Source organism: Limanda limanda, chromosome 19 (assembly GCF_963576545.1).
Source record: "Limanda limanda chromosome 19, fLimLim1.1, whole genome shotgun sequence".
NCBI classification, from domain to species: domain Eukaryota; kingdom Metazoa; phylum Chordata; class Actinopteri; order Pleuronectiformes; family Pleuronectidae; genus Limanda; species Limanda limanda.
Genome location: NC_083654.1, coordinates 21,301,914 through 21,327,980, shown reverse-complemented (window position 1 = coordinate 21,327,980; position 26,067 = coordinate 21,301,914). Strand labels below are relative to the sequence as shown.

The following is a 26,067-nucleotide window of genomic DNA, read 5'->3' as shown; positions in this document are numbered from 1 at the left end:
GACTGGTGTCGCCCCCCCCCGGCCCTGAACGTCTCCTTTCCAACAGCGAGCTGAGGTGGAAACAGGAATGTCAGCCGCCGGACCGCCCGCATTTGTTCGTTCGATTATTCGCTAATTCTTTCCTCCGTCCACGCCCCTTTCTCTCTCTCTCTCTGTCGTCCGCCCGTCTGTCCTTCCACATGTCTCTCCGCAGGTCACTGGAGGTCACGGTCTTCTAGGTACCGGTACTCGAAAGTGAATCCCTCCTTCTTCCGCTGGCCCCATTTCTCATAGTCAAAGTAGATGTAGGTTCCCTGAGGTGAGAGAGGAGAACAAAGAAACCACGATGATGAAGGTTCCTCTGGTTGAGAACTCGTCTTCATCAGCATAGAAACATAAAACTATTTGTTTAGTAATAAGCAAGAAGCAGAACCTGTGCTTGCTGGAGTTCCACTCCTTCTACCAAACTATGAAACTCTTTAGAATATGTATTCAAAGATAGCTTCAACCTAATGGATGTTGGTGGAGTCAATTCATTTTGTGACAAACGATGAGATAAACACCAGAAGTTAAACTTGCTTCACAGTTTAAACCAGAATTATGGCAATTAAGGACATTCAGGTTACATATATTGAGTTGTGAAATGTGAAGGACCACAGGTTGTGTTTCTCGGATTTTGGGGTTTGGTATTTCATTTTGTAGGATGACTTGAAATTCTACAACACCATGAACCTTGGATGTCAGTGCACCTCTTTCTAGAGTGGTGCAAATCAGAGCAGTACAGAATTTACCTTTTACAATTTAAGTTTGAGGATTGGATGTTGTTTGCCCAAATTAGAGGTGAGGTGAACATCTCCTGAGACACTTTACGACACACGTCTGAGGATCTAATCCATGAGAGCGCCACCTTCTGGTTGTTTATATAAACATCATCACTGGGGTGGACCTTCATGGAGATGTGAGACTCACCTGCTCAAACTCATCAGTGATGGTCTTGGGTTCTTCGTGCCTCTGAAACCACATCATGTACTTTGTGTGGAACCTCCACGACTGCTTCTTCAGGGCTTTGGCTGCCAGATACTGGGCCTTAGTGCCCTGGACCCAGGGGAGAGAGAGAGGGAGGGAGGGAGGGAGGGGGAGAGAGAGAGAGAGAGAGAGAGAGAGACAGAGAGAGAGAGAGAGAGACGTTCAGTGGATCAAACAAAACCACGAGTGATGGAGAAAATACAAGTTCTTTTTGTGCTGTAGATTTAACAGAAACTAATCCTGAGTTCTGCACCAAAACATCCTAGTTATTATTTGACATTTTTGCAGTTGCATTTTCTGACTCAAACAAACACAAAACACTGAACTTACAGAGACGATTCTCGATTCAATTTCTACATTCAATTTTCAGTTTTGATTAGGGACGGGAATCAGCAGGGACCTCCCGTACGATAAATTCACGATACTTAGGTGGCGATACGATATGTATTGCCATTCTGTAAGTATTGCGATTCGATATTACGATTTCCTGGGATTTCTTTTGGTTATTATTTTTTTTTAAATACTGGACCATGGACAAATGTTGAATCAAACCTTCAAATACAACACAGTCAAATTCACTTAGAGCTTTACCACTTTATTTCAAATATAAACATTAACTTAATGACTGCCGGGCAGTCAATAGAGAAAATAAATAAAAATGTGCCCTATTATTGTAAAGCCCCTGTCAACTGCACACAAACTGACAGATTAAGAAATGTAAGCCACTTAGGCTACTTTTAAACAATAAATAAAAGGTAAATTAAATAGAATGACATAAACAAAAAAGAAACAAAAAGTAGGCTATTGTTGTTTGCATGTAGGCGATGCAAAGCTAGTGCTTGGGTATGTTTAGATTCTTGTGCAAAAACAAGAGCTGGTCAACATGCTCTGGGGTGATGTTGCTCCCCCCAGTTTGTTTTTTTTTAAATTTTTAAAAAATCGATTTGGGAGGCATCATGGCGATTTAAAATCGTCATTCACAAGAATCACGATTTGTAACTGAATCGATTTTTTCCCCAATCCCTAGTTTTTATACTTTTCTCCAACTTCAGTGTGGAATCCCACAAACTTACCTCCAGGTAGTAAAAGATGAAGAAGAGGGTCTCGGTGGAAAGCCTCTGGTAAAACTCCACCGTGTCAGAGTGGGGGGGCGGCACCTGGTGGTGGAAAGGCAGGGTGGGGCAGGGGTTCCTCATCAGGTACTGCCTGAAACACAGAGGAGGAGGAGAGGGGGAGGGGCTTAGCGGGACTGAGCGGAGGAAGCAAAGTGAGACACTTCTGAGACAAGACTCAAATAAAAGTGATTTATCAGATTGTGTTATTTCTTACTTGTATTATCTTTGATGCTGCGATACAGTAAATTGCTTTGAGTTTGTTCTGTTAGACAATATATTTAATGTTGGTTTCCTTCAATTCGCAATTTATTAAATTACAAAAACTATTGGTCCTATTTCGTCCACTTAACTTAAAACTAATGATGCCTGGTGTCTTTTCTTTAATTATAATCTTTACCTTGTTTTAACCCTGTTTTTTAAAACATAGTTTTAACATATTTTACTCTCTTAACATGTTCTGTGCCTGAACAAAGATGATTATTATCATCAAGAATAAATAAAACAAAGTCAGGCATTTCAGAATCATTTCAGAATCATTTCACAATCGTAGATATTCTCCTCTAAGAGTCTCGTTGAAGTAGATTCAAGAATCAAGATTTTTATTGTCAAAAGAACAGAGATAACATGAAGTAGTCACTGTCGATGAAATGCTTGGGTCACACACTCTCTTTAAGCAATGCTCAGTAATTTCAACCCAAAAAAATAAAATAGAAATAGAAATAGTATAATATAGAATAAAAAATAATAAAATAGAACAACAATGAAATAGAATATCAAAAATTTAAAATAGAAAATAAAATATATACATCTAAATATATATCTTTACAGATGAATGTTCGATTTGTGCAGTAGTGCAAATATTCAAATATGCTTGTTATGGTGCTGGTGCAAATATGCAAATATTCCAGGGTGCTGGTTTGGTGGAGTTAGAAAACGTGTAGAAAAACGAGTAAAAAAACGTATAAAGCGCGTTGACCCGGTCATGTGACCTGAAGCCTGACGAGCTTCAGTTAGAAACTAATGGGAACCATCGACTGACCCTGATGAATCCACACAAAGTAGGAAAATCCACCAGTGGGTCAAACTCTCGCTGTTTTCCATCTAAACTCGTATTTTTAGATCAGTGACGAACGCACATTGTCTCTTTTAGTTTCCGCTGCTCGTGTCCCTGTCCCCAAAACTAAGGACTAAGGATCAAACAAGGACGAGATGTTTGACGTGAAAACACTCAACAGTCTGAAACAAGCAGATTAATGAAATGATTCAATTAAGACAAATGAGGATGAATGCATGTGAACGTGGATTATGGATATTTAAAAGGTTTTCTGATCATGTTTGGTTTATAATTAAACATCAATGTCAGATTCCAGTTTTAAACACACAAAAGGAGAAATCTGTGTGTGTGAGCGGATTGTGTGTGTGTGTGTGTGTGTGTGTGTGTGTGTGTGTGTGTGTGTGTGTGTGTGTGTGAGTGTGTGAGTGTGTGTGTGTGTGTGTGAGTGTGTGTGTGTGTGCGTGTGTGTGTCACTCTCCGCCTCTGGCTGAACAACAGGTTCTGTGGGACAAGAGGTTTTGAGTGTTTGGATTTAAATGTCAATTGTACCTGTGTGGGCTGAAAGCATCGAACAGCCCCAGGATTATCTGTTCAGTGTGTGTGTGTGTGTGTTTGTGTGTCTGTTGTGTCACAGCACAACGAGGTGAAAATACTAAATAAAGGGCTACATATATATTAAATACAATGACACCATTTTTACTATGTCTCTTGGGGCGTGAATCACAGAGTGTAAATAAAGATGGTGGACACGTTTCCACTTCCTCCCACACGAACGCTGCCACTCAACCAAACACAAGCCGGTCTCACCTGTCAATCATGACGTTTAACCTTGATTTTATATCATTAAATTACTAATTAAATAATTATTCTTACAACATATTATATGTGTTTGTGACAAATACTGCAGACAGCCACCAGGGGATGATAACGATTCTTTGGCTTCACTTTTGGGGAATGAAAATCTTGGTACTTTCATGAAATATGTCGGTAGTTTTCCTTTAGTAAAATACTTAATGCAGGACTTGATGTAATAGATTACTTGTGAAAAACCTCCGTATTGACAAAGCAAAGTTAAGGGCGTGAAGACGAATTATCTCGTGGTTACAAATGTGAGTTCCACTGCACCTGATCCTCTCGGAGTCGGATGGGTGGGGCATGTGCGTCCACGCCGCCTCCTCCATGGCCTGTTGGTAGAGCTGGTCTTTGGACACGGGCACCGGCCCCAGTGGACAGACCCCCAGTGACGGGGGGATGCTGACCTCTGACAGCGAGGTCTGAGGCGCAGACGGGGGTCCGGAGGAGGATGTAGTGCTGCTCGGGAAGATGTCTGAGGAGAGGACAGAGGGAAACACTATTAAGACTAGGGACGGGAATCGGCAGCGACCTCCCGATACGATACTATCACGATACTTAGGTGGCGATACGATATGTATTGCGATTCTGTAAGTATTGCGATTCGATATTACGATTTCCTGGGATTTCTGGAACTGGACCATGGAAAAATGTTGAATCATTCCTTCAAATACAACACAGTCAAATTCACTTAGAGCTTTACACGTTTTATTTCAAATATTAACATTAACTTAATGACTGCCGGGCAGCCAATAGAGAAAATAGATAAAAATGTGCCCTATTATTGTATAGCCCCTGTCAACTGCACACAAACTGACAGATTAAGACATGTATGTCACTTGGGCTTCTTTTAAACAATAAATAAAAGGTAAATTAAATAGAATGGATAAATGTTTACTTAAAATATAAACTTTGAAATAAACAAAAAGTAGGCTATTGTTGTTTGCATGTAGGCGATGCAAAGCTAGTGCTTGGGTGTGTTTAGATTCTTGTGCAAAAACAAGAGCTGGTCAACATGATCTGGGGTGATGTTGCTCCCCCAATATATCCCCCTCCCCGGGATAAACCAATAAATATGTTTAAATAAAAAAAAAAATTTAAAATCGTCATTCACAAGAATCGCGATTTGTAACTGAATCGATTTTTCCCCCCCCATCCCTAATTAACACCTGATGGAAAATACGAATGTGTGTACACCTTTAAGACCAGTAATGTGTGTTTTATATGAAGTCACTGTTTTCAAGACACATGACCCTCAGGATTTAGGAGGATGTTTTCAAACTGGGCTTATTTTGTATTTGACGCCTTCGGTCTTAGTCGGTTAATGTCAGAGCCCGGATGAACCAGGGAGGAAAAGGGTGCAGGATGGAGGGAGGGTGAGGATGGAGGGATGGGGAGGATGGAGGGATTCAGAGAAGTTGAGTCAGGGACGATCAAAGCAGAGTTTGCTCAGAGGAGGCTGAGGAGTGTGGGAGGTGAGATGACACTTTGCTCTGTTAAACTGCAGCTTTCCTATTTCTGCTCCGTGTGTGTGTTAATGTGTGTGTTGATGTGTGTGTTGATGTGTGTGTTACCTGGGGTGAGGTGCAGGGAAGTCACGTCTCCCTCCATCCCTGAGCTGAGTGCTGCTCGCTCGGCCATGGCCTTCAGGCTGCTCAGAGGCTCCTGGGGCTGAGGAGGACAGACAGAGACTCATGGGAAACAGACTCGGGGGGTTTGGGAGTTCCTCTCCTTACGGGGGAACTCAACCTCCACCCACCAGTGAAAACACTTCCATGGAAATCTTTCAGGCTTTGCTCTTTGGTCTGTTTGTATCGGTGTGCTGCAGAGATGTCTGTGACGTCACATCAAGCAGCTGACGAGCAATTTAGAAACTGAACTAAAACGTTGATATTGCCCACAGAATTGTAGTTTCCCATACCTCGTCTTTCATGGTCATGTTGTCTTCAAACAGGGTCGAGTTCTCTGAGTCCATCAGGATGTTTTCCTTTTGTGGTAGACATGAAAACTCGGACCTTGGTAGTTTCAGGAAGCTCAGAGCTCCTGAGCTGTGACACTAGGAAGGAAAGAAACATGGAGGACGTTACAGATGCTCAACGAGGGGACAAATCAGTTTGGATGCCCCCTGGTGGGTATTTGCAGAATAGATCACATGACTAGACATTTCCCCAAAGATGGCTGCTGGTGGGCGTTCATTATCCGTTGAATTTAAAGTCAATATATATTGTAATTTTAGACGAATACTTTTATAAAGCCTCTGAAGAAAATGTTGATAGTTGCAGCAGTCTCCTCTTTTCTCTCTTCAGATTTTCTAGCTCTGCTAAACTACACTAACGTTAGTATTAGCACATCATGTACACAACCTAGCATTAATAGGCGGGATAGTTGCTGTATTCTTTAAAGGAAACTAAAGGTCTATCTTTTTAATCTGACTTTAAACCACTGGTTTTATATTTATCTTTAGATATCAATGGCTGAACTCTAACTCTCTGTGACTCCTGTTAACTGTTCCCATCGAGTATAAACCAGCTTCACTGCCCAACGTGTTTAAACTCCCGTGGCTGAGTGGGAGCAGATCCCTGCTGCTGGTGCAGAAGAGTGAAACCAGTGAGTGGAGAAGAGTGAAACCAGTGAGTGGAGGAGAGTGAAACCAGTGAGTGGAGGAGAGTGAAACCAGTGAGTGAAGGAGAGTGAAACCAGTGAGTGGAGACGAGTGAAACCAGTGAGTGGAGAAGAGTGAAACCAGTGAGTGGAGAAGAGTGAAACCAGCGAGTGGAGAAGAGTGAAACCAGTGAGTGGAGAAGACTGAAACCAGTGAGTGGAGGAGAGTGAAACCAGTGAGTGGAGAAGACTGAAACCAGTGAGTGGAGAAGAGTGAAACCAGTGAGTGGAGACGAGTGAAACCAGTGAGTGGAGAAGAGTGAAACCAGTGAGTGGAGAAGAGTGAAACCAGTGAGTGGAGGAGAGTGAAACCAGTGAGTGGAGAAGAGTGAAACCAGTGAGTGGAGAAGAGTGAAACCAGTGAGTGGAGAAGAGTGAAACCAGTGAGTGGAGAAGAGTGAAACCAGTGAGTGGAGACGAGTGAAACCAGTGAGTGGAGAAGAGTGAAACCAGTGAGTGGAGAAGAGTGAAACCAGTGAGTGGAGAAGAGTGAAACCAGTGAGTGGAGGAGAGTGAAACCAGTGAGTGGAGGAGAGTGAAACCAGTGAGTGGAGAAGAGTGAAACCAGTGAGTGGAGAAGAGTGAAACCAGTGAGTGGAGAAGAGTGAAACCAGTGAGTGGAGGAGAGTGAAACCAGTGAGTGGAGAAGAGTGAAACCAGTGAGTGGAGACGAGTGAAACCAGTGAGTGGAGGAGAGTGAAACCAGTGAGTGGAGAAGAGTGAAACCAGTGAGTGGAGAAGAGTGAAACCAGTGAGTGGAGAAGAGTGAAACCAGTGAGTGGAGAAGAGTGAAACCAGTGAGTGGAGAAGAGTGAAACCAGTGAGTGGAGGAGAGTGAAACCAGTGAGTGGAGAAGAGTGAAACCAGTGAGTGGAGGCTGTTACAACAACATTCTCCATATTGTATTCTCACCTTCATGCCATCGGACTGGGAGAAGCCCAGCGGTCCGTTCAGCAGGCTGCTGCCGCTCACCATTTTGGCGTCACTGTAGGAGCCCGGCGATGGAGAGCTGGACGACAGAGTGATGGAGCCCAGTAGACTGGGACCAGTGTCCTTACTGGGAAGAGGAGGAGAGGAGGAGCAGAGGGTCAGCAGGTCAAACAGAGGGAGGAGCTAGCTATCAAAAAAAAGACAGAAACCCCAGAAGAAGAAAATGTTCCCATGTTTTTGAAATGAATTCAGACTCACGGCTGATTGGCTGAGGAGGTCAAAGATGAGGGTTGGCTGTTTAGTGATTGGCTGACCATGTTGAGGGCGGAGTCTATTGTGCTGTCGCCCACCACAGCACTGTAGCCTGCGTGAGGAAGGAAAACAGAAATGAGAAATGTCTCAACTGTGATGAACAGTGAATGCAGAAGAATGAACTGGTCATGAAGTTCAACACGTTAAGAGGAACTCTGACTGTTTCCAGTAGTGAAGTTAGTGGGGGGGGGGATTCCAGTGAGAGAACCAGAACCTTCTCTGAGTCACATGATCCTTTCACAATTTAATTTTAAGTTTGGCTGATTCGTGTGTTAAAGGTCTGGAGAAGCTGGACCACTGAGCTTCACTCCTGCAGACAGATACTCACTCGTGCTTCCGTTCTGCTTCTGTCGACTCGGCGGTCCGACGGACAGCGACGAGTTCCCCCCCCCCACGCCGCTCCCCACGGATCCAGAGTTACCCCCGTTGCTCCCGATGATGCCGACGCCGCTCCCCGGAGCCAGACCCCCGACCGGGCTCGGTGACATCAGAGACATCCCCTGCATCCCCGACTGGCTGGAGCTCAGACCCAGGATCCCGGAGCCGATGCTGCCCATGGAGGTCGACGCCCCCAGCAGACCCCCCGATGAAGACGTCGGCCCGCCGACTGTGATGTTCCCACTGCCGATGGAGCCCAACGCGCTGTTGGAGCTCGTGGTGCTGACGCCTCCCAGCGAGCCCGGTAAACCTGGTAACCCGGAGCCCACGGCGCCCGAGGCGGCTGCCTGAGCGTACGGTGCGGGGGTGGAGCTGGAGAGAAGGCTCGCCATGGTGCTCAGGGATGCCGGCATCCCCGATAGGCCGAGCCCCCCGGACATGGGGCTGGTGGTGAGGGAGCTGGACATGCCGCCTTTCCCCAGAGAGAGTCCCAGGCCGAGGCCGAAGCTGTTGGAGGTCTGCGAGGGGCCTGACGGAGCGAGGGAGTTCGAACTCAGGAGCCCCTGCATGCTGGCGTTGGGGGGGGAGGAGGTGGAGGAGGCGGGGTGGCTGTTGATGCTGGGGCAGGCGATCGGGGCGGAGGAGGAGGAGGAGCTCACTGAGTTCTTGGCCGGCTGCTGCTGCTGCGCCGACGGGTGGGGGGGCTGCTGGGTGGCGTTGCTGTAGCTGCCAGCGGAGGTGTTGGAGAGGAGCCCCCCCGAGTTGCTGTAATGACTGTTGCCCCCAGAGCCGCTGCTCCCACCCCCAGCGATGGTCGCCATAGAGACCAGCGAGGAGGGGTTCAGTCCTGAGACGGAGGAAGAAGAGCAGGAGGAAGAGGAGGAGGAAGAGGAGGAGGAGGAGGAGGAAGAGGATAACGAGGAGGGGTTTCCGTTCTTCACAGGTGACTGAAAAAGAAAAGAAAACGGGTTTGATGTAAATTGGATGTTCAGCGTTAGAAACAAGTTTTACATTTAAAAATAACAATACATGAAAACGTGTGAATATATTTAGGCTGTTATATTAGAACAGTTAGTTTAATAATTGATGAATCTATCAATTAACCAGTAAAACGTGAGAATATTAGAGTTAGAATCAGAAATTCAGCACAAGTCTGTCTTTCATTAAATGATCATCAAACTTCAGAGTTACCTTCCCACTGACTGATCAATAAATGATATTATTGTTGTGACAAAATCATTGTGTGTTCCAGGAGGCTGCGTTAACAGAAGTGTGTGTGGACTCACCTGACTAACTTCACTGTCTGTTGAACGTCCTCTCTTCTTGTCATCCTCGGAGTTCTCCTGAAAGAGAACAACATGCAGGAGATTGTGATTATTCAGATCTCGGTCTATCAGAAAAGTTTCTCATTAAGAACGTGTTTGGGAAGCGAGACTCGATCGAGCTTCAGTTCAAACTGCTCCTGGATAATTAAAAGTTGAACTTCTACTTTCCCAGGAGTCCTTGAACATCTCATCCTTTACATTCACCTTGATGCCAAAGTATAACTTCCTGCCAGCAGCGTTTAACGGCTCCACGCCTTCTATTCAGACACATCAGACTTATAATAACTCCTCTCACTGCGTGCTGTCGGTGGGCGGATCGGAAGAACAGATGATATAATGGTAAGAGAGCAGAACAATGAGAGCAGATGGCAGGGCACTGCGATCACAGATACAAAGGCAATTATCTCCCAGTTATGTTTTTGACTTGACTTGAACTTCACTTTCAGAAATGGGATCGTTTTAACTGTTTGATTGGGTCATTGAAGAGATTACAATGAGGAAATGGTTGTTGGTGGGAAAGCAGAGGGTCGAGAGACGCTCTGTCACTTTTTGAATTTCACTCTCGAGATGTAACGTTGGAGAGTAAACAGAATCATTAAAAAAGCAAATATAAACCCTCTTAACAAGGTGATGGCTTTCCCAGCGCCAGTAGAGGATTTGGTTTCTTAGCCCCAGAAACCAACGTGTCGGAAACACACAACACACAACCAGAGAAGGTTCCATCGAGACCAGTGACAATGCTTTACGGTGGTTTCACTTTTATATCTTTCAATCTTGCACAAACATCACTTTATCACATTGTTCCCAAGATGTAACAAAAACAAGAAGAACACAAACGTTACTGAATGTCCAGAAGCTCAAAGCGTGTCGCACCAGAAAAGGTTCAAGGTTGGACCAGTGGAAAATGTGTTCAAATTTGAAATACCAAATGTTGCATTACTTTCATGAACAGAAACAGACGCAATCTCAATGTCAAAAGTGCAGGAAATGTTAATTTGTGGACTTCCATCAATAACCAAACTCTGAAGAAGGTTTCCTACCGTAGTGCAAGTGGCAGGCGAGGGGGGGATGGGTGAAGATGAGGTGGTGGAGGTGGGTGTGCTGCTGGAGTGCTGGAAGATCTCGTCCTCCAAGCCGGACTGTCCCGGGGGGGAGGTGGCGAGCAGCGTCTGAGCTGCAGGAAGCAGGAACACACAAGAGTTCAGTCACAGTCTCCAGCTCATGGAACAAGCTTCACTGAACCTGGGTGCATTTGTCTTCCAGACCACCTGAGCCCAGACTCAGCCCTGCTCACACTAATGAGGATATTTTGCTACACAAACTTTTCCCCGTGTTTGAAACACAACCGCACGTTTCAAGTCACTAGACTCGTGCTTCAGTGCTAAGTGCAGATTCTCAAAAACCGGGCGTCCTGTGTCGGGGACAAGGGCGACAACAGCAGCTCGAAGCGGCTGACAGGAGAACAAGCTCACCCAGCATGCTCACAGAGTTCTTCTTTGGTATGTGACGGATCGCTGAGGTGGACTCTATCGCCACCTACTGGCCCGGCATGCCTGTTTAAGTGTCTGTGGTCATTTTTGCGTTCTCGTCTGCGAGGAGCTGAGGCTGAATATCTGAGAAAGCCTCCACAGTGTAGACAAGGCCTCATTCTGATCCAAGAGCCACAGAGTTGATTTGAAATAATTCTGCACTGAATTCAGGAGTGAAGGTCGTGGACGTGTCTGTGGTTTGACAGCTTCACTGATGGGGAATTCAAAAAGTAATTACACAACAGTCTCCTGAGGAACAGCTTTTAAAGGACTGAACCTCTGAATCATCTCCGCTGCACATGAACCGAGCTGCTGCTACGAGCTGCCACATGCAGAGTCTCATAGTGCAGCTTGAAAACAACATTTACTCTCTGGAGCATGTGTTCAATTATTTAATGCAAACAACAGCAGTGTTGTTATTTTGCCGTAGACGCAGCTTGTAAGAGTCTTTCAGAATCCGATGACGTGATGACTAGATGCTCTGGATGTCGTTATCCGTAGTTATCTGACTTTATTGTTCAAAAACTTAACAAAGACACCTAATTAAAGCTAAAGGCGAGTTAAGTCCAGTTCTGCTTCTACTACTTACGAATGTCTTCCAGATCCAGGTCGTCGTACAGAAACTCGTTCTCCTCAAAATCTGGATCCTGTGACGAGTCAATGTAGTACTCCACATCATCCTGAGATAAAGGAAATGATCATATGTGCATTACTTGAATGGTATTTCTCAGGGTTTACACATAACAACAGTTTGATTTCCCATAGAAACAGAAGGTTACAGTGCAGTTTGTCGGTTAGGAATCATTTACAAATACAAATATAAAAGGTTTTCAGAAGCAACAGGACAAACTGTAAAGAACACAAAGAATCCAGAGTTTCTTTCTAAAGAGCAAACCTTGATCTTCTTGATGGAGTCCACCTGCAATGAGTCGTTGTCCAGCATCCTCAGTATTGTTTCCAGCATCCGGATGTGGTACCGATGCTTCTCGATGAACTTCTTCAGCTCCTCAATCCGGTCCTGCTTCTGCACATGAAAAATGGAACGAGGCAGCGGGGAAGTTATTTTAAAGTCTAACTTCTGTCCCCCAAGACTTTTGGTTTAAAGTTTTTGCACAAACTTTTAAATTTGATTTAGATAGTGTCACTTTAAAGAAGGACCATGAACCTCCTGCATGTCAGAAAATGGGAAATGAACTGAACTAAAAAACAGAAACAAACGTCAAATACATGTTTTAAAAAGATGGTTCCTGTCATTTCAGACTGTTTGTTCAAGTCTTCATCATGTTTCTGTAAGTTTGGTTTTAATTGACCCAAAAAGAACCCCCTCATGTCTGCTCTGGATAAACGGGTGAATCCAGGAACCCCCCCCCCCCATCGTTGACTCTGAGTGCTTCTCCATTTGGTAAAAAGATTCTTTCATTCCAATGCAAAACATACATTTGAATGAATTATTCATTCAAATAATAAAGAACAAAATGGCCCAACATGCATTACGATAACGTCCTTTAAAAATTAACCACAATAAGAGAATCCCAGTAGTGAGTAAACATATAGGAGGTTTAACAGCATGCGAGTGGGAGGCGCTGCTATATCTTCACTTTACGGCTTAATGCATCGAACGCGCCACTTCTGATTTCAATATTTAATTCTTCAACTCCTTCACAGTTAATTCATGTTCTGAAACACTCGAGTGCTTCTAACGCCTTTTATTATGTATTTATCCATCTTTTTGCTTAATTCTATATGTTGGGGTCAAACGTGTTCCAGTTTATGTCTTGATCAAGCTCCGCCTGTTTCTTTTGGGTGAAAGCTTCAGAGGCGGCGCTGAGAGGATTATTAAATCACCACAGATGCTAAAACACACACTTAAGACGCATGTTGTTCGGCTGCTGCTGCCGGACGACATCAGTGGAGGAGGCAGAGTGGAACATATTAATGTGTTTCATCTCAACACATATTAATGCTGCCTCAGCAAATGTCGGGAACACGCGGATTTCACTGTGCTGAGTGCAAACAGGCGACATTTTAATTCTTTATGTTCCACTCGCACTAGTTATGTTTTATGGTACAAATTGTTTTTTTAGTCTCAGCCAACGTTTTGACTAATTTATGAAGATTAAAACAAGGCAGGTCCAGTTTCTGTTGTTCACTCAGCTGAAGGCATCGGTTGGAAAATCTATTTTAATCCTCCGCCTTGAAAAAGTATTAAAGAAATATCTAACTTACTGGTTTCTTTAAGTTTGGTCCATTTGCTAACATGGAGGCGTGTACTACAAGCCAATCAGATGTTTTGGCTCAACTTTTGGGAGCAGAGAATAAACAGGAAGGTCGATGCATCTCCACTTCAACTTTTGGAGCCAGTCAGTGAAGTAGCGACTGGGGGGGTGGAGCCTCAGAATAAAGATTCATTAAAACCCAACTTATCAGAAACAAATGACAATTGAACGACATGTACTTTGTGTTTTTAGTCTGGTCCATATCCCATCTGCTGACATGGAGGAGGCAGAGTTTATGACTTCAACATCTCTAGACTTTGATGCTTAGTGCATCAGAGACACAAAAATAAAACCCCTCTGGGTCTCATGCATAAAAAGATCCTTTGTGCATATTCCATGCTCGGAGCAAAAAATTTGATGCAGTTACAGAGAAAATCGTCTTGATCCAAAGGAAACAAGTTGCAAATATTTCCTGTCGTCATAACAAAGACGTAATTTTCGAGACAGTGAAAGTGTGAGGCTACGCAGAACCTGCTCGAGCTCGTGTTCTTTAACCCGACTGCTGTGTCCTCAAGGGTCAAGTCAAAGAGCTGTTCTATAACTGAGGCCCCTGGAGAGGACTTAGGAGACGTGGTCAGCGAGGTTCTCCTCATCAGGGAGCGACAGAAGATGAATGGAGGACAGAGGAGCTCGGTGAGGCTGAGGTCGACTGATCTGAGTTACTGGAGGGAAACCACACAGAGCAGAGAGGAAAACAATGAACGAATCAGGATTAAACTGACCTCTTTGTCTCCTTTCTTTTTTTTGGTCTGCACCGACAGAGACTCCACTTCACTCTCAAACTGGTCCACCTGCATGTTCAGCGTGTCGATCATATTCTGAGGAAAGAGAGGAAGAGAAAAGAAGACAGGGGAAGTTAATATCACAGCAAACGTGACACGGCTCTGAAGTGGGTGTAAGTGTTCAAAGTGGAGAAGAAGATCCACGTCGGACTTTCATTCAATAGACCAGGAACAATTGGTGATGATGAAATAACATGAATCAACAAGTGCATTAAAGTTAATCATACATTTAAGTTCAAGACAAGTGGTTTGTTTACTGTCACTCCCTTTAATTGACATGTCATAGCTGTGTATTGTCTATATTTGACTGTTTTACACTATGTGGTGAAGACAAGATCATTTTCCAATGAAGTTCTCAAGCAAATAACTTTCTATTTCTTCCCAAACAGATTAATGCTGATGTTTATTCACCTGCAGCTGTCGTCTCTCTTTGTTCAACATGTTTTCTGACTAAATGACTGTTCCTGTGCACAGATAATCATTTCATAATAAAATGAAACTCACCGTTAGCCACATCCCGACCTCCTCCTTTTCCCTCTGGGCCGGATCGACCTTCTGTGCCAGACCCAGTCCTTCTTTTGAGTAGGCTTTCGTCTTGGTTTCTCTTTCCACTATCTTGAACCGCTCCATTTGCTGCAGACAGAATCAGAAAACAAAAAGAAAAACATTATTAAAACTGGTACCTATTAAATCAAGGTTTATAATATTCACGTTAATCTTAATGACACCGTAGGAAACGGATGAACAACAGGTGGAAGACGCCACAAGGACTGTCGCCTGAGTTCAGATTTAGATAATTTCATAATTCATATCAGCTGCACAACTCGCATGTGTATTGTTAAGGGCTCAAAGAAGTCCAGTGCAAAATTGGGTTGAAATCGGACATACGCATCACGTGAATCTCTTCAGGAGCCTTGATATTTACATGTATACTATTATAAGAAGATTATATTGACAGTTCTTTTTTTGTGAACTGCATTTCACAAAATAAAATGGATAACAAACGCCAACAAACACGAGGATGATGAGTTTTATCAATGGGTCGATCACTTTTCTGGTAATGGATCAGTGACAGAGATTTTTAATAACTCCTAATTTCTAAAAACTTTTCAAGAGTTGAAATCCGGCTCCTGGGGGGAGCGTAACCATGAACATGATGTGAGCTCCCTCTTCAGTTCCTACTCACCGTTTCTATGAGTTTACGATTCTCAACTAGCTGCCGTTTATCTTTGATCTCGTTGGATGCCACCCACGTCTTGATCTGGTCTCGAAGACGCTGTGGGACCAGGAGCAGAGGAGGAGGCAGAGGGAAGAGGAGCGGGGGAGGGAGAGAGAGAGAGGGTAGAGAGAGAGAGAGACATGAGTGGGGGTGCGTGCAGAGACTCGTCTTCAACTGTCATGGACGGTGAATTTCATACACAACTGGCTTGGCTTTAAGTTTGGTTCCCATGGAAACATGGAGATGAAGCGTACACACGGCTTCTGGCTGATCATATTCAATGTAAATTATTGCACGACAGCAAACAATATTCAACCTTTCATCCACTTTCAGAACATGAGACCTCAGGTCGACCAGTTTCGGCCTCAGCTGCTGATTGGCTACAAACTGGACGACGAGGAAGACTTCACAAACAGGAAGTGGAGCCACAGCTGATAAGAACCAATCAGGTGGCTGCATCATCATCGTTTCCACATGTCTCTGTTGATGTGAATCCAGACTAAAGCCGACTCTTATTCAGTTCTGGGTAGACGCTGAGAGCATTTGACAGATTTAATTGATTAAATGGTTCAGGTCTAGGGTTGCAAAGGGGCGGAAAGTTTCAGGTAAATTTCCGGAAACTTTCCATGGTGAGTTAAGCTCGGGAATTTGGGGAATTTCAAAAAATAAATAAATAGGCAAATTATAATAAAAACATCATTCAAAACTCTATTTTAAAGATGTATGGAACGTTGAGTTTCAACCCTCCACTGGTCATTCTTCCATCACATGCACAGACAACTCCCAGCATCCTTCACTCTACAGCAGGGCTATTGAGGCCTGCTGTAGAGTGAAGGACTAGTCAGGTAAGTTTCCATGATATTACTGGGGAAATATATTAGCATGCTGATTGAGGATTGTTCATCTGTTCATCTAGACTATTTACATTCATTTATCCATCAATTGTAAAATATGTTTACAGACGATTCCAATTGTTTGGCTAACTATTTATATCTCTGGCATTGCATTAGTGTTTTTTTACAAACTTTGTTCTCATCTTATTCTACAGAACAATGCCACGTGCACTCTCTCATGTGTGGAGACATTTCACCTCATCCAATGTAGAAGGAAAGGCTGTGTACATTTGCAAATACTGTGCAAAGACCTATGTTAAGAATGACACAACGATGCAGAAGCATATAGTCAAGTGCCCAAAGTTTCCTCAGGGCTCAAATCAGCCTATGACACAACAAAATGTTTATATTTATGTCTGTATATGACAAGGCAAATACAGTTAGTATAAATTACCCACAACATTTCCCGTTAATTCTCGTTAATTCCAGTATATTCCCGTTAATTCCTGTTAATTCCCATTGAAAGTTTCCAAGTTTGAATATTCCCGGAAATTTGCAACCCTATTCAGGTCATGTCTTGGTTTTTACCTGTAGCTTTTTAATCTCTTTCTTGAGGTCTGCTTCATATTTCTCCTTTTGGTTGGCGTTGGCTGCATTGTGAAGCTGCACAGAAGAGACAACAGGTGAAATATTTAAAGGAACAACGTGCACATGCTTGCCATACATTCATAATCACAGGAGGAGGATTAAACATATATTTTTATACAAAATCATGTCATCTGTTTTGTGCTATTGATCTCACATCATAACACAGTTGAATGGGGTCAAATATAAACATCAGAAGAAAATATAAAATCAGCAGAAATCACAGGAATAACTAAATAACCATATCTGAGTTAACTCAAGCTGCTGAAAACATAACCACAGCAGTGTAATAAATACAGGATATAATGAAGGGAAAAGGGCGACTGGGATCTGTGCTGACTGAACCACTAACAGTGTCTCTTTATCGGCCAAACAGATCTGTGCTCTGGGCCTGCGGGCTGCTGGGAGCTCAGGGCCGACCACTGTTTTAATAACAATAATAATAATGATGAGGACTGCACATTCTGTCGTGGTGAGGGCAGTGTTCATTTACTTATGACTTTATTATGACTGCAAATCCCAGTTTAACACCCTTATAAAGAAAACAACCATAGGCAGGAAAACAATTAAATCACTGCAGCTCATGTGAAACGTGAGAGTTGTGTTGAGATTAACACGACAATATTCACACAATCTTGTAATGGTCAGACTTTGGTTGAATGCCAGTTGAAGCAGACACGTGTCCCGTTCACAGGCAGAGTTTACAAGCATCTGGGTTTTTGTTTGTTCTCTGATCGACAGGAAATTATAATTTTGCCGTCAGACCAAAATATGGGTCAGGGGGAAAAAGGGAAATTTCGTTATGCTAATTAAAACTCTCAGTGAGAATTTTGCAGAGCTGCAATGATCGTTCAATTGAGTGAATAACTGAAACGTTAATGGCAAGGACATTGATTTTCATCTGACATGACATAGTGACGGCATTTTACTTATTTCCTGATGTTAAACAGACAAAAACATGATTGACAGAACAATTTGCATTGAATGAATTGAATAGAGAGAAAAAAAAAGTTTCACAAACCTTGTCACAGTCCCGTCTCACCTTTTGCCAGATGTCTTCGAACTGTTCTACACCTTCCGCTACTTTTTTCAGACATCGATCTATTTCACCTGGAGGAGGCGAGAAGGAGCAGAACACCGAGAAGCTTTAGTGAAATTAGCAAATATGAATATGTCAAAACACCAGGGGCGAGTTCAAAGAAGCGGATCAGCCGATTTAAAAACAGAAAACATCTTTTTAAGTTCTTCCACGCTACAGATTCGAGAGGATTAACTCGTCAGCATAATCTCAGTAAAAGCGTGGACCTGCTTTTTTTATATAAAAACACGTCACGTTGATGCTCGAATTTCAAATCACACACACGGAAAAACAACAAACGCAACACAGAAGAGTCGGGCATTAGCAAATTGTGGCCGACATCTCATGAAATATGCAAATCACTAAAGGTGCATTAAGCTTGTAGGCAAGAGGCAACACACACACATTCACACACACACACACTGCTTTCAAATCTTCAGCTTCACGATCAGAGGAAGGTCGCGGAGTCAAACAGACGGTGACAGGAAGTGAAAATCATTTCGCCACCATGTCCCAGATTAATGTTTTCTTCAAGTCACGTGACAAAGATAAGTTGTTCGCTAATAAACATAATCAGGAAAAAACGTGTTCTTATGCGGTTTGATTATTTTTAGCACAGAGATTATGGTTTTAGTGAAGTGAAAATAGGACAAAAAAAACACGTGTGGAAAGTCAGCTTTCAATTTCAAAATCATATCTAGACAATCAATTTAGTATTATTTCTCAAATATATTTACAGCGTATTTTCCTTTTATATCATATTAACCGCAGTGTTTTTGTAGTTTGGACAAAACAAGACACATGGAGACGTTTTCTGACATTTTACAGACTAAACGATTAATTTATTGGATTAATTGATGATAAAAGGAATTGATAGACGCATCTAATTCACTTTTATATGTCTGGAGAGGAGAATCCGAAACAGATGAATATATCAGTTGATAGGAACCTTTTGCAGAAATATCAGTATCTGTGTTCATGTTTTGCTGATATGAGCTCAAAGCAGCTTCCGATATTCAGCCGTGTTTCAACGATTATCTCCACGTGGCTCCGACTGTTGTTCGATCACTCGGAGAAACGAGGGAAGACTCAACAAACGAGAGAAGCCAAAGTTGAGTCTGACCTTAAACAGCCTTGACGTTAAGACACTGCTGCGAGTGTTATTTTTAGATGAAAGTCTACCTCCTCTGTAATAATACATTACAATTTGACAGAGCCGAGTCGGTGCCTGCACTCCATCTTTACTCGGGACGGGATTTAGGGGGAAATACACGTTTAGTTTTTTCAGAGAGGGAAGTCACGAGAGCTCACGTGAATAGATGAGTGAAACTGACAGAGAATCATTCAGGACGAATCCTGTCAAAACCTGTGTTTTCAGGCCCTGTGGTGACAAATGGCAGCTGCTGGAAATAACATCAGAAGAAAAAGGACTCCCAGGAAGAGTTCTGTGGGACAGGGCTGAGCCGGGGGGGCAGGTGGGGGGGGTTCTGTCTGTACACAAAGGTCGGGGTTGGGTTACGAGAGTCGCTGTGGTGTTGTGTGTTCAGGTTTGGATGCTGGATGTCATCAGAGCACTGGGAACAGTTCCAGACATCAATCAACAGAGGATTCACTGTTACAGTCCGGGCTGTTGAGATTCAACAAAATAAAAGCAGCGAGAGAAGAAGGGAGGAGCAGCAGAGGAGACACATGTTGACGGGCCTCACTACAAAGTGGGTGTGTGTGTTTGTGTGTTTGTGTTTGTGAACTTCTGCACACACACGTGGCATCATGTCACTGTGACCACAGTAACAGGAAGTGTCAACATCTGCCAAACCAGAGCGTGCTGGGTGAAATGGAATATTCTAATTTAATATTCAACTGATCATTGATAAGACAATACACACACACACGCACACACGCACACACACACACACACACACACACACACACACACACACAGTAACCTCACCTTGAAGTTTCCGTTTATCGGCCATGACTGATAACTAGGATGATGTCTTCATGCCTTCTTTCACTGCAGAGAAACACAAACAAAGAGTATGTATTAATTAAAACTGCATTTCAGATAATGAGTTAAAAAATCAAAATCTTTAAATAGATGAAAGAATAAGAAACAAGTGTAAACATTCTGGATAAGTTACTAAAAGAAAACTGTTTAAGTGCCGGCTCCGTGTTAACGTCAATATTTTTCCCCTTCCAGAGAGCGAGTTTGAGCTTGTTGCATTCAAAGCCATTTCCTCTGCATGTTCCATATTACATGATTTATCATGTAGGCACAAAGAGACACTGATGTAAAGCATCAATGTTTCTTTAGTCCAAGATGGGACAAATATGGAGATTTGTTGAGCTCTGCACTCAACATTATTGAATCTTTCCTTCTCTTATGCAAGTATTTTTCTATTGTCCATCATGGTGTACTCAGATCTTAGTATAGAATAGTATAGTGTAGTATAGTATAGTATGAGAGTGTTCAGGCCTCAAGTGTTGTCGCACAACATTCTGTGACAGAGCAACAACGGGTTCACCTGCAGGTTGTGTGAAAAAACGACCAATTATTCATTAATGTCTTCTGACTGTTTAAGTAGAATTGTATCTGAGCTGTTTTCACTTTGGCTCCTGCATCTATTGTCCTCCGGTGATGAGGGAGTTGTTCTGATATCAGCATCGTGATGTTTCTGCCGATAAATGACGGGTCGCGCGGGTAGTGCAGTGTTAGCCAGAGCTAGCTAAAATGTTAGCATGTAGTTTCACGCTGGAAAGCCCCACAGGTAAAATGGCGGCGTGTGCAACGTTCAAGACTTCACAGAGGATGGACTGCAGCGGTAAACTTTGGAAACCAAATTCAAACTTCACTAATTTGGGAAAGAAAGTCGAAAGCAAGAAAGATAACCAGATATTTCAGTTCTGTTGTCAAACTAGATAAAAAAGAAGTTCTATGCGAGTTGGGGAAACGGTAGAAGAACATCTCTACTCAGCCTCGTGCCGAATGAGGAGGTTTAATGTTTCCTCTCTCCGCAGTAAACGAGTAATAAACTGTTCCGCTCGACTTTCCCCTTCATGGCTGAGCAACGATTCACACTGGAATTTCACAGCTGCCGCTTGGTCAGATTGAGAAGTGGATCCTCTTGACCTGGAACAGAACCCGAGCTTCCTTCCGATACAAAGTCGCATCGAGCGCCGTCTGTGGATGAGACGCGGAGCTGAGCAGACAGATTTCCAACAAGCGGTCTGAGGTGATGACCATACGCGTCTCGGCTTTAACCCCGGTTATCACGTTCGGACCCAGGCCATTGAACAACGGCGTTTCTGATCACACTGCAGAAACATAATATTTATAACGTTGTACTGACGCACACCCGGAGGGAAGCTAACGGCTACAGGAAAAGAATAACACGCATCGGTTCAGCTAATTTGGCGAAGGTGTTATCATTTTCCACAATTTGCGGACTTGGACCCATCAAGTCTCAGACATGTATTACATGTATATAATTAATATAGTTTATTGTTCATCTTAACGCCTCCATAATTATGACAACAAAGATGCTTTCAGGTGCATTTTGACGTCCAAAGAGCAGCTGAGCATTTCATTTGAATGAGTCATTTTTAATTAACGCGTCTTTAAGCTAACGTGTACAAGTTACGAGTTTCTCAATCAAAACAATAACAAAAGAACTAGGTTGATTGCATCATGATGCAGCGTGGGATTATGGGAGTTGTTGTCTTCTTCCCCATTGCTGATTATAATCTACATAGCGACGACTCAGGTGCAAAATATGTTCACGGATGATGTCATGTATAAAAGTTATATTCAAGTCATGCAGCACGAGTGCAGAACAACCGATTGGCTAACAGGCTAGCACGGTGCTTCTCCTTTGTTATAGATAATCTTCTGAGCAGATTGCACAGAACTGAATCTGGCTCTGAATTCTGCCACAGATTAAAGGGTTACAAACTATTGATTTATGTTGTAAAATGATGTGAATTGTTGGTATTAAAAAGCTCATCTGAGCCTAGAAATACAACCAATCACTGCACCTCATAATGATTTCACATTTGTTGTTTTTCGGTTTGAATAAGAATGAATTTCAGGGAATTGTTTCATGAAAAATTAAAATGGACAGTGTGCAGACGCTGCCTGAATGAATATGACTTCATAAACACCCTTTATTAAACATCTGTGTCAAATTCAATACGTTATTATATTTTGCTGCTGTCGCTGTGCTAGCATAAAGTTTAAGGCCTTGTATATTTTTTTCGTGACGTTTGTTAAAATGATTTTTAAACCAAAATATTAGAAACACGTCTCAGTATAACTCAAAGTTAGGATTTTAGCTACAGGGGAGAAAGAAAACTGCATCTTTCAAAATGAAACCAATAAGGTGAATGAGCAGCTCTTGAAAGACTTTAACGTCTATTACAACATTTATAAAGTTGGAAGGTTTTAGATAATTGTACTTAGAGTGTGCACATCGATGTGGATTATTGAAATTCCTGATATAATATTAATATTATGGAGGTTTCCTGCAGGTACAGAGATGCTGAACATGTGACCTCCTAGTTCCTGCTGCTAAAAAATATATAACCTAAAGAAATGTGATATTACAATGAATCTGATGGATTAGAGTGTTATATATTTGTCCCACTTTTGACTAGAACCTGTTAAAACCCTTGTATAATGTTTGGTGACGTTTGTTAAAATGATTTTTAAACCAAAATATTAGAAACACGTCTCAGTATAACTCAAAGTAAGGATTTTAGCTACAGGGGAGAAAGAAAACTGCAGCTTTCAAAATGAAACCAACAAGGCGAATGAGAAGATCTTGAAAGACTTTAACGTCTATAACAACATTTATAAAGTTGGAAGGTTTTAGATAATTGTACTTAGAGTGTGCACATCGATGTGGATTATTGAAATTCCCGATATCATATTAATATTAATCTTATGGAGGTTTCCTGCAGGTACAGAGATGCTGAACATGTGACCTCCTGGTTCATGCTGCTAAAAAATATATAACCTAAAGAAATGTGATATTACAATGAATCTGATGGATTAGAGTGTTATATATTTGTCCCACTTTTGACTAGAACCTGTTAAAACCCTTGTATAATGTTTGGTGACGTTTGTTAAAATGATTTTTAAACCAAAATATTAGAAACACGTCTCAGTATAACTCAAAGTAAGGATTTTAGCTACAGGGGAGAAAGAAAACTGCATCTTTCAAAATGAAACCAATAAGGCGAATGAGCAGATCTTGAAAGACTTTAACGTCTATTACAACATTTATAAAGTTGGAAGGTTTTAGATAATTATACTTAGAGTGTGCAGTGATTATTGAAATCCCTGATATCATATTAATATTAATCTTATGGAGGTTTCCTGCAGGTACAGAGATGCTGAACATGTGACCTCCTAGTTCATGCTGCTAAAAAACATATAACCTAAAGATATTTGTGATATTACAATGAATCTGATGGATTAGAGTGTTATATATTTGTCCCACTTTTGCCTAAAACCTGTTAAAACCCTTGTATAATGTTTGGTGACGTTTGTTAAAATGATTTTTAAACCAAAATATTAGAAACACGTCTCAGTATAACTCAAAGTAAGGATTTTAGCTACAGGGGAGAAAGAAAACTGCATCTTTCAAAATGAAACCAACAAGGCGAATGAGCAGCTCTTGAAAGACTTTAACGTCTATAACAACATTTATAAAGTTGGAAGGTTTTAGATAATTGTACTTAGAGTGTGCACATCGATGTGGATTATTAAAATTCCTGATATCACATTAATATTTATCATATGGAGGTTTACAGAGATGCTGAACTTGTGACCTCCTAGTTCATGCTGCTAAAAAACATATAACCTAAAGATATTTGTGATATTACAATGAATCTGATGGATTAGAGTGTTATATATTTGTCCCACTTTTGACTAAAACCTGTTAAAACCCTTGTTTTTTTCCTGCACTGAGCCTTTTTAATATTTAATGGTTGTGGGATGACGATGGTCTTTGACAGTTTGACTCCATTTCCCCAGTTTGATTTGAGGACCACGTTAGAAACCAGCACATCAGCTGCTGGTTGGAACCGAGCATCGTGTGTTGACCTGAACAAACAACGAGCTGTTGTTTTTAGCATTTGCTCCACAACGCGCCGACACATGTGCAGCAGCTGCGGACTCGAACCACCGGTTTCTGCACCGGATCCACGGTGAAATGTGGACAAACGGACCGAACCACCGGGAGCGGGGGGGCAAACATTTCTAATCCCGGGATGTTGATCAACACGGCGGGCATCGGCGGTCCCAGCTCCGGGGGCACCGACCCCCCCCCGGACCGGCCTCGCTACCCGACCCGGGCCCGGGGGGGGGAAGCGGGGTCCGGTCCGGGTCCCGGAGCCGGAACACGGAGCCGGAGCAGCGTGGAGGGAAGCAGCTTCCCGGCGGCGGCGCTGCCTGATGCGGACGGAGGAGAGAGGCGGAGAGCCACGGAGGGGCTCGGTGCTCGAACCCATCACCCCCGGCTCCGAGGGGCACTTACCCGGACTGTTCCCAGTGACGGTCTCGGTCCTCGGTCGCCTCCACTTCCTCAAACCTTCAGGGATTCAGTAAAATGGCTTATTTTCTAAAATGTTCACAATTCTTCTCGCTAAACAATCAGTCCGCACATCCAAGATGGCCGCCAGGAACTCCTCCTCCTCCTCCGAGGCCCTGGTGGACACGAGGCCCGCCCACCTCGCCTGCGATTGGCCCGCTGTGGCCGTTCGCGCTCTCCCATTGGTCCAAACCGGCTGTCCGTCAAAGCATGCTTGTTTACTACATCCTGTACAACTCGGCCTGTGATTGGCCGCAGGGCATTGTGGGCCTTGGAGTTTGTCTTATTTTGTTATTTGTTCGTTTCAGATGAACTACAGATAAACCTATGGAGTGATTTAAATATATGAAAATAAGCATAATACGAAATAATAATAATTACAACCATATCAACAGAAAATACAATGATTTATTCACTAAAAATCCCAGATTGAATTTATCCTCTTACCAAATTTTAGACAAATGAATTCTCGTCACATATTCGACATCTCGTCACATGGTTTACTACTTCCGGTACAACTCGCCCTGTGATTGGCCGCAGGGGATTGTGGACAATGGAGTTCATTTATTTGTTAATTTCAATGATCTGCTGGATTGATTTGTTATTGTTGTAATTTATTTGATTTAAATAAGCAACTACAATACGAAATAATAATAATAATTATTATTATTATTATAATAGCAATAAGATTAATTTATTCTCTAAATTTCTGGTTGAATGACCTAAATAAAGAATCTTTTTCTATTATCATAAAATAAGCACATCCTGAGTACAGTTGGTTCTGTCTCTTTAAATTGAGATAACATTTCCAATTTAATATTAAAAAAGTTAAATAATTTATTAACCGAAGCATCTGCACAGATAAAGAGAAATAAAGAACTTAAACTTGGTGTTTGAACTATAATAATTTCAGAAATCACGCCACTGTTTCACTGCTCTCTGAATTTACCAACGTTTTGCATTACCACCATTTGTCCACTGGAGGACGCTGCAAGCTGCTAGGAGGGCCCACGCTCTCAATCTGGCTCTTCATCCTAGACTGAAAATAAAAACTCCTCATCCTCCTTTTTAAAATCTCTTTGTTTTTTTAAGACTTGTGGTTTAAACCTCAAATTTTTTTAACACTTGTTATTAAATTGTTTTGTCATCTTTCACATATTTAATTATATTTCATTATTACCTTGTAAATTATCTTTTAACCATGTTTTAAAGGTGCTGTATAAATAAAGATTATTATTATTAATATAAATTTAAATTACAAAATCTGTCAGTTACATTTCTTTCCTCGGCTCAGATCATAAATAACCCAGAACATGTAAAATCATGTAGAATAAATACTTAAGAGTCAACTTCTCTCTGTTATTTCTTTATGTGGAAATTGTGAAACTAAATAATGAACATTCAGGTCTGTGATGTTATTTCTCATATTCTCATGAAAGAACAACCATAGATTCGAAAGTCTTTTACTTTTTATTTAACA

The 26,067-nt window shown here is 42.3% G+C and overlaps 1 protein-coding gene across 2 annotated transcripts; it reads right to left on the bottom strand.

Moving 5' to 3' along the window:
• Positions 1-24,670, bottom strand: LOC133025574 (CCR4-NOT transcription complex subunit 3-like). Of its 2 annotated transcripts, none has more exons than XM_061092272.1 (20): positions 24,534-24,670; positions 19,946-20,008; positions 17,938-18,026; positions 16,860-16,934; positions 15,406-15,495; positions 14,724-14,852; positions 14,160-14,255; positions 12,057-12,185; positions 11,751-11,841; positions 10,673-10,806; positions 9,594-9,650; positions 8,258-9,254; positions 7,876-7,981; positions 7,600-7,744; positions 5,948-6,082; positions 5,601-5,697; positions 4,300-4,501; positions 2,079-2,211; positions 949-1,074; positions 1-293 (listed from the first exon to the last, which is right to left on the bottom strand). In XM_061092272.1, the coding sequence occupies exons 2-20, from the start codon at positions 19,968-19,970 to the stop codon at positions 195-197; spliced, it is 2,955 nt and encodes a 984-aa protein (XP_060948255.1). In that variant the 5' UTR covers positions 19,971-20,008; positions 24,534-24,670; the 3' UTR covers positions 1-194. The 2 variants fall into 2 exon arrangements, with proteins under 2 accessions (XP_060948255.1, XP_060948256.1); XM_061092273.1 differs by having other exon boundaries at positions 17,959-18,026.
• Between the last annotated feature and the right edge of the window lie 1,397 nt (positions 24,671-26,067).

Bases quoted from the DNA above. Each gene is read 5' to 3' on its own strand.
- LOC133025574 (XM_061092272.1), bottom strand. From the start codon at position 19,970: ATGGCCGATAAACGGAAACTTCAAG. The intron at 10,807-11,750 runs GTAAGTAGTAGA...TGCTTCCTGCAG, and splicing joins CCTGGATCTGGAAGACATTC to CTCAGACGCTGCTCGCCACC. The intron at 7,745-7,875 runs GTGAGTCTGAAT...TCCTCTTCCCAG, and splicing joins ACCTCCTCAGCCAATCAGCC to TAAGGACACTGGTCCCAGTC.